Source organism: Moschus berezovskii, chromosome 15, assembly GCF_049115385.1.
Source record: "Moschus berezovskii isolate FMDL1 chromosome 15, NW_MosBer_1.0, whole genome shotgun sequence".
Taxonomy (NCBI): domain Eukaryota; kingdom Metazoa; phylum Chordata; class Mammalia; order Artiodactyla; family Moschidae; genus Moschus; species Moschus berezovskii.
Genome location: NC_142474.1, coordinates 21,179,500 through 21,192,945, shown reverse-complemented (window position 1 = coordinate 21,192,945; position 13,446 = coordinate 21,179,500). Strand labels below are relative to the sequence as shown.

Genomic DNA, 13,446 nt, shown 5'->3' with positions numbered 1-13,446 from the left:
GGAGGTTCCATGAGAACCTGCTCTTAGTCTTGGAACGAAGTCCTCTCCATCACCATCCAACTCAAGCATCCTGGCTGACCTTTGCTTTGGAAGTCTCTCTGTTCACTCTGGACAGGGCTTATTTTCATTGGAGTCTCCTTGGATGGCTCTGGACACAGAGCTTGTTTCCAGGGGCAGCCTCCCTCCCCATTGCCATCAATATAAAAGGGCCATCACCACCCAGCAGAATTCCAGGAGACTGTGCACAGGAGCAAGGACTTTGTAAGTATTTTTCTTCAAACTTGTGAATGGTGGGCTTCCCCCTTAATGTCATTCCATGTGGAGGCCTACAGAAGGCTTTGGGAACAAGAAGCATAGGGATTAAATTAGCCACTCAGTTGTGTTCGACTCTTTGAGATCCCATGGACTGTAACCCATCAGGTTCCTCTGTCCACAGAGTTCTCCAGGCAAGAATAACTGAAGTGGTTTGCCATTGCCTTCTCCAGGGGATCTTCCTGATCCACAGATTGAATCTGGGTCTCATGCATTGCAAACTTTACTGTGAGGTACCAGGGAAGCCTTTCAGAAGGCTCTAAGGACAAGAGGCAGAGGGGTGGGGCCACTTGAATTAGCTAATATTTTGAATGGAGCAAACTAAGAAATAGATTCAATTAGGAAAAATGTCAGATCGATGATGAATGCAGCATCATGATGTGGTGCCCACTTATTTGTTCATGCTATTGTTTGGCAGACTTTATTTTGTTGTACTTACTAGCGGCAGTTTTTTACTATGAGTTGGGAATTCCAACTCATTGTGAAATAAGTCACAATTCCTCCTCTAAGGAATTCACAGCCTGGTGGGAAGGCAGCCAAGTTGTCACTGATTGGGACCCAGGACTCATAGCAGTGACTTAAGGCAGCAAAATGGTGGAGTGAGTCCACCTAACCTAGTCTCTGGGGAGAGTTCAAGAGGACACGATGTCCTACTGAAGCTGGAAAGTCAGTAAGAAGTGATTCAGCTAAACATGAAAAGAAGAGGGAAATGTTCCAGGCAAAGAAGCCAGCATGTGCAAAGGACCTCTAGTAAAGAGAATTGACCTGGAGCCAACCATGACTTTTCAAATAGTAACTCCTTCATTCACTGGTTGTTGATTTCTGGGCAAGTTGCTCCAGCTTTTGGCCCTGGGTTGCCCGTCTGTAAGAGCAGAGGTAACTGCATCTAACTTCAAGGACTGCTGAGTGTCAGAGTCCTAGGTGCTCATCCACGATGCCATTTCCCTGTGGGTAATTCTCACTCCTGTTCCTCCCATGACTGTCCAGGTGTCAGGACAAGATGTTTCAGCTTTGGAAACTTGTTCTCTTGTGCGGCCTGCTCGCTGGGACCTCAGCATCTCTTCTTGACAATCTTGGCAAGGATGTTCTGAGGAAGCTGAAATCTGGTCTTGAGAAAGGACTTGTCAACCTTGACAGTACACTTGACAGTAAGTCAACAACAGGGATGATCAGAGGGCCTGGGAGCTTGCTTCCCACATACTATGCCTGTATTACCAAAAGCTGCCAGCAGGGGCTGCTCATTATGGGTGGTTTACTGAGAGAGGTGACCAACTGGTTCCTGGTTCATTTGTTTATTATTTTTCTAGAAACAGGAAATACTTAGCTGAATATCACTTTACATCTTATATCACGGTCAACTTTGCTAATATAGTCACAGGATAAAATCCTCAAAGTGACATTTCAAAAGGTCAAAAAGGCTTGCATATTTTAATTTACAGCACATATGGACAAATAATCCCTTATGTTAATAGTTTCTCCAATCATTTGTGAGAGTATCTATTTTCTACTCTCTTGACTGCACTGGTCTGGACAACTGAAATTTTTTCCAGTCTCACAGATGACAGGTTATAATTCATCACAGCATTTCTATAATTATGAAAGCATTCACTCATTTTTTTCATATTTATTAGCCATTTATGTATTGTCAGTGAAATATTTATATTTGTAGCGTATACTTCTGTTGGGTCATCCAATTTACCTAGTAATTTCTATTAACCAACTGGTAAAGAATTTCTACCTATCCTAGGTAGCTTTAAAATTACCTATCTTTCTAGTGAAGCATATTTCCTTGTCTTTCTAATTTCTTGAAAGACCTTGGTCTTCTTTTCACTTTTTGGAAACTTTACTGGGACATTGTTAAACATTCTTGGTAGGAGAACCTAACTTCTATAAAGGACTGCCCTTTAAACCTTGCCACGGCTTAGACAACCTTATAGATACAGGACGGACCCACTTTCCAATTTCATTGCTGATAAAACAGCAATGCTTCTGAATACAGAAGCAGAGGTGTCTGCATCAAAGTCACCTAGTAAGTTATAAGACCAGATGTAGTTTCCATCTCTGCATCATTATCACTAGGCACTGTCCACTGCAGAGCCACGTTGCAGTCCTTTGATTTCACACGTTTTCTTGCAGCCTTTTTTTATTCTTTGAGCTAGTTGTTGCCTTATTGTTTCCCATTTGAATTATTTTCTACACATATTTTCTTAATACTTTTCAAATGTGCCATTCCACATCTGCCATGTCACTTCCTCTATCAAATCCCTCTTTCCTCTGTCCATTAGGAGTCTCTGTTCTTCTTCTCTTCTTTAGTCAACCCTTTTCTAGGCCTTATGCAAAGCTGTCATTCCTAGACTCCTAGTTGACAATCCGTATATTTTCTTTGATTCTAGATTTTCCATTTCTTATTTTATTCTACATTTGTTTTGTTTGTATGAGCAGCTCATGAGTGCTTCACTGCTAGAAGCTGATGTGGAATCAATACCTATTGCCTGCTCAGTGGGTTGATTGCTTTGTTGATGAATAATGAGTATGTATTAGCATGAAGGTGGCATAAAAAGAGCAAGGCCTCTTGGCTGTGTGACTTTGATCAATTTCTAAAACTTCTGATCTTTTATTTCCTTATCTGAAAGTGCAGATATTAGTAATACCTACTTTATGCAGTTGTTACAAAGATTAAATGAAATAAAAATAGACAAATATTCTCATTTAGTACCTGGTGCATAGGAGCTGCTTCATGAGTTGTGTGCCACACTTAGTGGAGATTGTTTTTGCAGCTATCTTGGATCAACTGAAGACCGCTGAGGAGGACACGGAGCAGACTGAGGAAGCAAAGGACTTGTTGGGACAACTCATTTCTGGAATTTTTGGAGCAGTGAACAGGCTTACGGGGTGAGTTGATGCTTCATGTGGAGATCTTTGTTCCTAGAAAAGAGAATACATCTCTTTGGGGACATAGTTTAATATCAAAGACAAAAAGTGAAAGTGGAAGTCCCTCAGTTCAGTTTAGTCGCTCAGTTGTATCCAACTCTTTGCAACCCCGTGGACTGCAGCAAGCCAGGGCTTTCCTGTCCGTCACCAACTCCAGGAACTTGCTCAAACTCATGTCCATCGAGTCAGTGATGTCATCCAACCATCTCATCCTCTGTCATCACCTTTTCCTCCTGCTTTCAACCTACCAGCCTTAGGGTCTTTTCCACGGAGTCAGTTCTTTGCCTCAGGTGGCCAAAGTATTGGAGTTTCAGCTTCAGCATCAATTCTTCCAATGAACATTCAGGACTGATTTCCTTTTGGATGGACTGGTTTAATCTTGCAGTCCAAGGAACTCTTAAGAGTCTTCTCCAACAGCACAGTACAAAACTATCAATTCTTCAGTGCTCAGCTTTCTTTATAGTTGAACTCTCACACCCATACATGACTACTGGAGAAGCCACAGCTTTGACTAGATGGACCTTAGTCAGCAAAGTAATGTCTCTGCTTTTTAATATGCTGTCTAGGTTGGTCATAGCTTTTCTTCCAAGGTGCAAGGGTCTTTTAATTTCATGGCTGCAGTCCCCATCTGCAGCGATTTTGGAGACCAAAACAATGAAGTCTGTCACTGTTTCCATGGTTTCCCCTTCTATTTACCATGATGTGATGGGACCAGTTACCATGAACTTCGTTTTTTGAATGTTGAGTTTTAAGCCAGCTTTTTCACTCTCCTCTTTCTCTTTCATCAAGAAGTTCTTTAGTTGTTCTTCACTTCCTGCCATAAGGGCGCTCTCATCTGCATATCTGAAGTTATTGGTATTTCTCCCGGCAATCTTGAGTCCAGCTTGTGCTTCATCCAGCCCAGCATTTCAAATGATGTACTCTGTATATGAGTTAAATACTCAGGGTGACGACATACAGTCTTGATGTACTCCCTTCCCAATTTGGAACCAGTCTGTTGTTCCATGTCCGGTTCTGTTTCTTCTTGACCTGCATACAGATTTTTCAGGTGGCAGGTCAGGTGGTCTGGTATTCCCATCTCTTGAAGAATTTTCCACAGTTTGTTGTGATCTACACAGTCAAATTTGCTCAGTCATGTCCAACTCTTTGTAACCCCATTGACTATGCAGATCATGGAACTCTCCAGGCCAGAATACTGGAGTGTGTTGCCATTCCGTTCTCCAGGGGATCTTCCTAACACAGGGATCGAACACAGATCTCCCTCGTTGCAGGTGGACTCTTTACGAGCTCAGCCACCAGGGAAGCCCATAGTCGGTTGAGTCACTCACGTAGACAAAGGGTTGCTCTTAGAGTGCTGTGCTGTTCTGTGTTTAGTCGCTCGTCCTGTCGACTTTTTGCAACCCCTTGGCCTGTAGCCTGCCAGCTTCCTCTGTCTATGGGAATTCTCCAGGCAAGAGTGCTGGAGGGGGTTGCCATGCCCTCCTCCAGGGGATCTTCCCAACCCAGAGATTGAACCCAGGTCTCCCACATTGCAGGCGGATTCTTTACCAAGTGAGCCACCAGGGAAGATGAATAAACCTTGTGTGTTCTTGCAGAGTAGAAGTGGTCTGAGGCCAACTCCACGAGAGCTTGGGAAAATCAGAGGGCTGCGGGGACTGTCCAGGTATCTCATGGGTTTAGGCTTTCTCTGCTGTGATATCGGGGTCCGGATGAAGGGTCTCTTCACCTCCACCTCTACCTGTTTGCTGGTGCCTAAATTCCCTTTCCCCAAGAATAAGACTTTTCTTCTCTGACTATAACTGAGTATAAAAGTCTGAATGGTCTCAGGAGAGAGGAAACTAGAATTCACACCATGTAGTTGGCCCACACGTGAAGTCTGGGAATCAAGCAGTTCCAGGTTCTAATTCTAGCTCTGCATGAAAAGGAATGAAATGATGCTATTTGTAGCAATACCCGAATGGATGTAGAGATAATCATACTAAATGAAGCAAGTCAGAGAGAGAAAGACACATATCATAGATAGCACTAATATGTAGAATCTAAAATATGATACGAAAGAACTTACACAAAAAGACTCATGGCCATAAAAAACAACTCACCGTTACCAAAAGGCAAACAGTGTGGAGGCTAAATTAGGAGTTTGACATAAATATATACACTGTACTATATACACAATAGACAACCATCAGGGACCTACTGTATAGCACAGGGAACCATCCTCAATATTTGTAGTAACTTATAAGGGAAAAGAATCTGAAATAAAAATACATCTATATCTATACCTATCTATATCTGAATCACTTTGCTGTACACCTGAACCTAATGAAAAGTGAAAGTGTTAGTCGCTCAGTTATGTCTGACTTTGATCCCACAGACTGAGCCCACCAGGCTCCTCTGTCCATGAAATCTCTAGGCAAGAATACTGGAGTGGGTTGCCGTTTCCCTCTCCAGGGATCTTCCCAAACCACGGATCAAACCCAGGTCTCCTGCACTGCAGGCAGATTCTTTACCCTCTGAGCCACCATGGAAGCCCCACACCTGAACCTAGCATAACATTGTAAAGCTACTATGTATCAATTTCATGAAAAAGAACAAATTCTGACTCTGGCACATATTCACCCTTGGAGTCTTGAGGGAAATCACAGCTGTCTGATCCTCAGTCTGCCATGCCATCCAAGGGCGAGAATCCAATCCCTGAGCAGGACTCTCATGAGACCAAAGGCAAGGTCTATGAGGCTCAAACGCTCAGCACAACGCTGGCATAGACAAGAGCCCAGCAATGGCTGTCAAGAGGAATGACAAGGGTGAATTGTGGTTTTTGCACAGGGTGAAAATCAGTAACCTGCACGTCCTGGATATCACATTCGAAAAGACTTCTGATGGCCAAGGGGCTACCGTGAAAATCCCCATCACTGCTGAAGTCAGCGTGACGCTGTGAGTATGTCTTGGAATTTGACGTTTGGGAGATGCACTGTAGTATGACCTATAGAGCTCCAATTTGAAAGCAGGCAATTTCCACCCTTAGGCTCCCAATCCGTGAAATAAGGAGGTCTTTGCAAGTCTAGAATCCTAACCTTTAATGTTCTAGCGAACTTTTCCTATAACCAAATCTCTTTTTTAGAAAAATCCCCCCATGAAATACATTTCCAAAATCTTAACACTTTTCTAATTATAAAACTTGAGAATTAAGAAGACAAAAACTTGTAACTCTTTGGCAAAGTTTACCCCAACATCATTTTTTCTCTCAAGATTCTCTTTAAATGGCAGTGATCGGTATGGGCCGTATAGCAGTGGACAGTATGTAATGAAGAGCATGTGAAAATTATATGGAAAATATAACTTCTAGGTCTTTTAATTACTTTGAAGATACAGAGAGATAGGAAGCAGAGACATGTGGGAGTCTTTATAAATTAAAGTGCATATGACTTCACCATTCAGTAGTGATGCGATCCTGAGATAGTGACTTAACTTCTCTATTCCACATGTTTCCTCATTCTGAAAACAGAGATGATGATAGTACTTTTAGAAATGGTATTGCTGTAGAGATTAAATAGATTAATCCAGGTAAAATACCTTTTTGGAAATACCTAATGTAGTATTCTCTTAGGAAATGTTAACTCATTTTTCTTTTAATCATTGGTGTGATACTCTATATAAATTTCCCACGAGCCAAACCCTTGTGGCCAGGAGAAAAAAATCCTAATGTAAGAATGTAAATTCCATAAACAAAACAGATAGTATTTGCATTGTGCATTTGTTGTTCATCAGCTAAGTCCTATTGGACTCTTTGTGACCCCATGGACCGCAGCACACCAGGCCTGTACTTGTCCTTAGACATCCCATATAATGTATGCACAAGAGAAGGACTAAAGTGGGCAATGTGAAGAGACTTCTCCACCTCTGTTCCCACTGTGAACCTTTTTCCCTGCAGGCCTGTGTTGGGTGAGATTGTCGACTTGGCCCTCAACTTGGTCCTCCAGTATAGTGTCAGCGTTGAAACTGATGAAGAGACTGAAGTCTCCACGGTGGTTGTGGAAGAATGCAGGAGTGATCAAGAGAGCATCAGACTCACCGTGCTGGGCAGGTCAGGTCCACACGTCTCAGCAGAGTGGGGATGTCAGAGGAGTTGGGACTCATAATTTCAGCCCTATTCCTTACCTGGGAGGAAGCAGAGTATGGAAAAAAGAGGTTAGACTCTGGAATCAAGTTAGGTTTGCCACTAACTTGTGGTTTTGTAATCAATTTAGCCTCTAGATGCTTCAGTTTTCACGTCGGTAAACGAAGGATGGTAAGAATACATAACTCATAGGCTACTGTGTTAGCCAAATGAGGAAACCAAGTGTTTACCATACAGCCTGGCACATACTAAGCTCTCAGTTAAAATAATATCCATGCTGACTTTCAGTCTCTTAGTTCTTCCCCTTACTGAGACCGGAGTGCTGACCTCTCCAACTGTAAATTGCCATATTTCACCTGTCAGCTTTGTCTGTTTTAGCTTCATGCTTTTTGAAGCTCTGTCATTGGATGCATGCACATTTAGCATTCTTATGTCTACTTGAAGAACTGACCCATCTCATATTACATAATGTCCCTCAATAATAATAATAATTCACTGTGTTCACCTTCCTGCCTCTAGCTAGGAGAGGGCAAGAGGAATAGTAAATTCCTTTCACATATGATAATATACATGTTTCAATGCCATTCTCCCGACTATGGACTCTAATTTCAGATTGTCCCCAAACCATCCTCTACCCACTGAAAACTTCCAAAGAATGATATCTTGAAAACTGAGTCCTCTCCATTTAAATCACTGATCTTCAGTAACCCACCAAATCTACATCTTAAACTGTGTGCTTGAAAGAACATGTTTAATCCTGGGAAGAGGGTGGAAGGAAAAAGGCTGATCCTGGTTCTGGCTGAGAGAGAACTAGTCTGGAGTTGAAGGCTGGGGCAAGTTGACCTTAGCAGATAACAAGGCTGAATCATGGACAGAGGTCAGTTCATCCTGCCCAACAGGTATCTGCTCACAGGTTTGCCTACGGACCCCCAAAGTAAAAGCTAGAATAGGTCTGCAGCCCACCGGCACTTGGGAAGACTAAGATGTAAGTCCAAAAGCCTGAGCCCTACGGACACTGCCTAGTCTATAGTGCCAGGGAAACCATCCTGCCTTCCGGGTCTCAGTGTCCGTGTCTGTAAAATGGCACTCCACTCTGCTGCTCCAGACTCTCAGGGGGCTTTTCTTTCCACTTTGGATGCAATCTCAGACCCTCCCAGGGTCATCTAGGCTCTACCTGATTTGGATCCACACCTTGCCTACTCTGCCCTAGACCCACAAGCTTTTGCTCTGAGCCTCAGACAAACTCCTTCCACTCAAGACCTGTGCACGGGCTGCTCAGGCATCTAGGACACCTTTCCTGCATTCCATTTCCATGTGTGTCTCATCGTTTGGGGTCTAAAACAAGGTTTCTCTTTTTCTCTCTCATAAGATTCTACTCTTGCCCTTCACACTACTTGGCACAAGGTGTCACTAAATATTCAATCGTAGTTTGTTTCATTTATTCCTTCAGCCAAAAATGTGTGGAGAGCTGCTCCATACAGGCAGGCACCATCCTGAGCTCAGGAGAAAGTCCTGATGACTGCTGGCAAGGTGCTTGTTCTCATGGAGCTTAGTCTCTGGAGGGAACGACAGACAGGGGAGCATTCAGTCCAGTAGTAAAGAACCCACATGGAAGATGTTCGATTGCAGTCATCCCTGGGCAGAAGGGCACACCTACCAGGGCGCTATGACAGAAAGCCCCCCTTAGGCAAGCAGTCACAGGGGCTGCCCTGAGGAGGAGACAGTTACAGTGAGAGCTGAAGGTGGGAAGGAGTCAGCCTTAGGAAAACCTGTTAATACTGGGTTGGCCAAAGTCTTTTGGGTTTTTCCATAAGCTCCTGCAGAAAACTCCAAACGAAACTTTTATCCAACCCAATATTCAGGCCCCACATTAGGAGCTGCTTGTGCTTTGCTCATCTGTGTGTCAGCAGTCAGTCTTGCTTTTGAGCACATAGTTGGTGCTCTCAAAATATGTTAATGAATAATGGGTGACTAGATGCATGGATGGAGGGACGAATGGATAGATGGATGGATGGATGGATAGATGGATGGAAGAATGGATGGATGGAGGGAAGGATGGATGGATGGATGGAAGAATGGATGGATGGATGGATGGATGGATGGAAGAATGGATGGATGGATGGATGGATGGATGGATGGATGGATGGATAGATGGATGGAAGAATGGATGGATGGAGGGAAGGATGGATGGATGGATGGAAGAATGGATGGATGGATGGATGGATCGAAGAATGGATGGATGGAGGGAAGGATGGATGAATGGATGGATGGATGGATGGAAGAATGGATGGATGGAAGGATGGATAGACGAATAGAAGAATGGATGTTTGGATCAATGACGTCTCAGGATTATGATGAGACTCTCATGGGCTATTGGGGTGGGCTGTGGGTCAGCCATGGGGTTCTAAGTGATGATCACCCTGGGTAGAGGTCCAAGTCACCTGGCTTCAAGGTGCTCCACCATCTTCTGCCCTCTTCCCACTGCTCTTGCTTGGCTGCTCTGACAGCTTCACTGACCTTTATCAGTTTCGTCTCTTCTCCAGGCGATTTGGACTGCTCAATGAGATTGTGAACTCTGCAGTCCACCTCGTGAATGAAGTGTTGTCCCTGGTAACGCAGTACGAGGTGAGTCCCCCACTCCTGGGGTGCAGATCCAGGCATGGTGGGGGCAGGTGTGACTTCCCCTGGCTGGACTGTACTCTCTGGCACCTTCCTTTCTAAGGGGGCAACTCCCTTGGGGCAATCAGTTGCTACCTGCCCCCCTTCACTCAGCCTGGCCTGGGGAGGAGATGACCAGGCGCCTGATATGAGTTGAAATCACTCGGCCCCACACTTGAACCATTTACCATACCCATGGGCTGCCAGTAGGCCTTTTAGCTAATATTTTTCTTCATTCAACATAATTTTTATTCATTTAAATAAAAAGAAATCTGTACATACCATACCTCAGATTCATGTGCATCATATAAAGAAACTATATATACCATGTGCCCCAAATTCAAAGATTCTGTATCAGTCAGCTCTGGAAGGGGGCTGGGACTCTGGCTTTATTTAAAAAAAAAAAAAAGTCCTCCATGTCTTCTGTGATTTACTGAACTTGAGTCATGCTCAACGTGTGTTCCTCAGACCAGCAGCACTGACCTCCCATGGACACTCGTTAGAAATGGAGACTCAGATCATAGCCTAGAACTGCTGCTCACTAATTTGCATTTTAACAACATCCTCAGGGAACTGTAGGCACAGAAAAGACTGAAAAACACAAAGCCATTTCTCCATGGTTCCCAGGGCCTCATTTAACTCTATAAAGTTTCAGAGTCCAGAGGTCAAGGTTTCAAGGCATAGCGTTCTGAAATGTTAAAAGTCTGGATTCTTCAAGGTTCTAGGATTCTAATGTTTTGAGGTTTTAGGATTCTAGTGTCCTCTGGATCTCAGATTTGGGCCTTCTAGGTTTCCACTGTTCTAGAATCCTAAGGGTCAGAAGTTCTGGGGCCCCTAGTACTGAGCATCTCTGTGGGGGTGGGCAGGTGCTCACAGCAGAAAATAACCAGTCCTCTTCCTTCTACGTCTCTCCTCTCCTCCTCACCTCCTGACCTCTTTCTTTCCTTCCCTCCCTGCGTTTCTGTGTCTCTCTCTTTCCCCGGCTCCTTGTGACCCTCAGCTGTGCCCACTAGTCCGCAGTTTCATTGAAATCCTGGATGCAGATTATGTTAAGAACCGCATTGGTAAGTCACAGCCTGGGGAAGTGGTGAAGGGGCTCCCTATGCATCCTTACAGGGGAGGGCACGTTGCTCTATGCCTGCCGCACCAGCAGGTCTGGTCAGGGGACCCTGGAGAAGCTGAGGACCCTTCATTGTGAGCAAGTCAGGAAAGTGTGGCCAGAGGGGTCCCTGCAGACTGATGGCCTCTGTGGGCCTCTGAGAGCTTCTATCCCTCCTTTGTCACACTGGCAGAACCTGCTGCCCAGAATGATGTGAGAAAGAAGACAGGCCAGATCTGGGTTCAAATCCTGGATGTTTTCTTAGCAACTGCGGGGTGGGGGTCAACTGGCTCCACCTCTCTGAGCCTTGGGTTCCTCCCAAGTGAAAGGAGATTGTAAACGCTGCCAAGCTGACGAGTGGATTTAAAGAAAATGCAGAAACAGCGTACTATCCAGTAGACATTGTTAATCAACACTGTCCCTCACCTTTCACTTCTTATGAGGAGCTATGGCTTCACCTACAACCCCTGGAAGCTCTTCTTGACCTGGATCTCTGGCAAGACTGGGGTTGCTGGGGCTGGGGGGCAATAGAAATGGGGTGGGTAACAGTGTCAGGGTCCTGGAGGCAGTTCTTCTAGAAAATAGCCACAGACCTAGTTCATTGGGCCATCGCTCTGTGCTTCTTATATACTATGTCATTTGATCCTTGCAATGACCCTGTAGGGATGGGTAATGTCATCATACCCATTTTACAGATGAAGTAACTGAGGCTCAGAGAGATGGAGTGACATGTGAGAGGTCCCATGGCTTTCAAGTCTGACCCGCTGAATGGTTTCAGCCTTTACTGTCCAATTTCTATTCAGCTTCCAGTGCTGGAACCTGAGAACTGCTACTGATTTGTTATTTCAGATGAACTTTATGAAACCTCAGGGGAAAAGTAAAGAGCACAGATGAGGAAAACCTCTGCATTGCCTGCCTGCTGGTGAGTGCTGCGCTCTGGGCCCTGGGCCGTGGGCTGAGGGAGGATAAACACCCTCACACACACACACAGACACACACACACAGGGGCCTGTGGAGAAGCAGAAGCAAAGCTTGGCTTTTCTTCCTTCCCTAGTAGCATACTGAGCCCTGATCTTGGTCACAGACCGAGTCCTGACTCTTAACACACACCCAGATTGCTCTCTGACTGAGCCCAGAACACAGTCAGACATAGCTTTCACTCCTGTTGTTGACTGAGCCCTGACACTGGTCATGGATAGAGACCAGACCTGTATCTCAGCCTGATCCCTGATCCCTGATCCTGATCATATTCTGAGCCCTGAACCCTGGCTCCTCTGGGCCCTGCTTAGTCTTTTCACATCAGCCATTGTTGCTAAGGTGAGGGGGTGGGAGGGCGAGGGGATGGGGAGGGGTCAATACCAGGTGCCAGAGAAAGACCCAAACCATAGGTGCCATTCCCTCCCCAAGCCTCAGAGCTCGCAGGGTTTGTGTGGCACCACTTCTGCAACTGTGTCTGGTGAATACAGGAGCCGGTAAGGTCCCTGGGGTGTCCATGTCTCACACTGGGGTCTCCTTCCAGATTGGTTCCCAGGGACGTGACTGAATCTCTGTACCGTCTCCCTCTGGGACAGTCAGTGCTGCCAGCATCCCCAGGAGTGACAACTGAGCCCAGTCAAAGGACACCTCTCAAATACTTGTGCTTACAGTCAGAACATCCTGTTTGTCACCCTCCACCCCCAGCAATAAAAAAACTTTTCTGCACCTCCTGTGTGGCCCGTTGCATTCCTTCCACTAGGATTTCAGGGAAGGCGAGGTATGAGCAATCAGGGCAGCAGAGACCTGGATCCACAGCTGGTAGGAAATTTGGGGATATGCAACCCGTCTCCCGTGTTTTAAAAATAGGTACACTGAGGCCTGGATGGGCAAGAAGGTGACCCAAGGTCACGTGGAGACTACCTTACTTCTCTTCTGCTAACACCACTGCCATGTTGGAGCGCTGCCTTCACCAGCACACCTGACCTCATGACCTCCTCATAGGACCCTTCTGCAGCAGACACCAATCTTGTCCCCATTGGACAGATGAGGAAACTGAGGCTCAGAAGGACAAGTGACATATTGAGGTTACAGGGTAACAACTGGCAGGACTAGGATTTAAACCCGTGGCTGTGGGATCTCCTGCTCAGAGAGGAGACGACCCGTCTCCCAGTACTCAGCCACCTCTCCCCAGCCCCCAGCAGGTCCCGCTGTCCTGGTCTTGATCTCTCCCGCCCAGGACTGATGAGGATTCTCTCGGGGCCCTTCTCAACATGCAAGCCCTCAGTTTCCCCTTTGCCCTGGAGTCTGGAGCACAGAGCCCTTTACTCACAGCCGTGTCTCCTCTGCAGTGGAC

At 45.5% G+C, this 13,446-nt stretch overlaps 1 protein-coding gene across 1 annotated transcript; it reads left to right on the top strand.

Moving 5' to 3' along the window:
- The first annotated feature begins 1,312 nt into the window (after nucleotides 1-1,312).
- LOC129548298 (short palate, lung and nasal epithelium carcinoma-associated protein 2A-like) lies at nucleotides 1,313-12,723 on the top strand. The gene is made up of 7 exons (XM_088843634.1): nucleotides 1,313-1,460; nucleotides 3,090-3,204; nucleotides 6,070-6,177; nucleotides 7,175-7,327; nucleotides 9,904-9,985; nucleotides 11,019-11,082; nucleotides 12,689-12,723. The coding sequence occupies exons 1-7, from the start codon at nucleotides 1,313-1,315 to the stop codon at nucleotides 12,721-12,723; spliced, it is 705 nt and encodes a 234-aa protein (XP_088699760.1).
- Nucleotides 12,724-13,446: the final 723 nt, after the last annotated feature.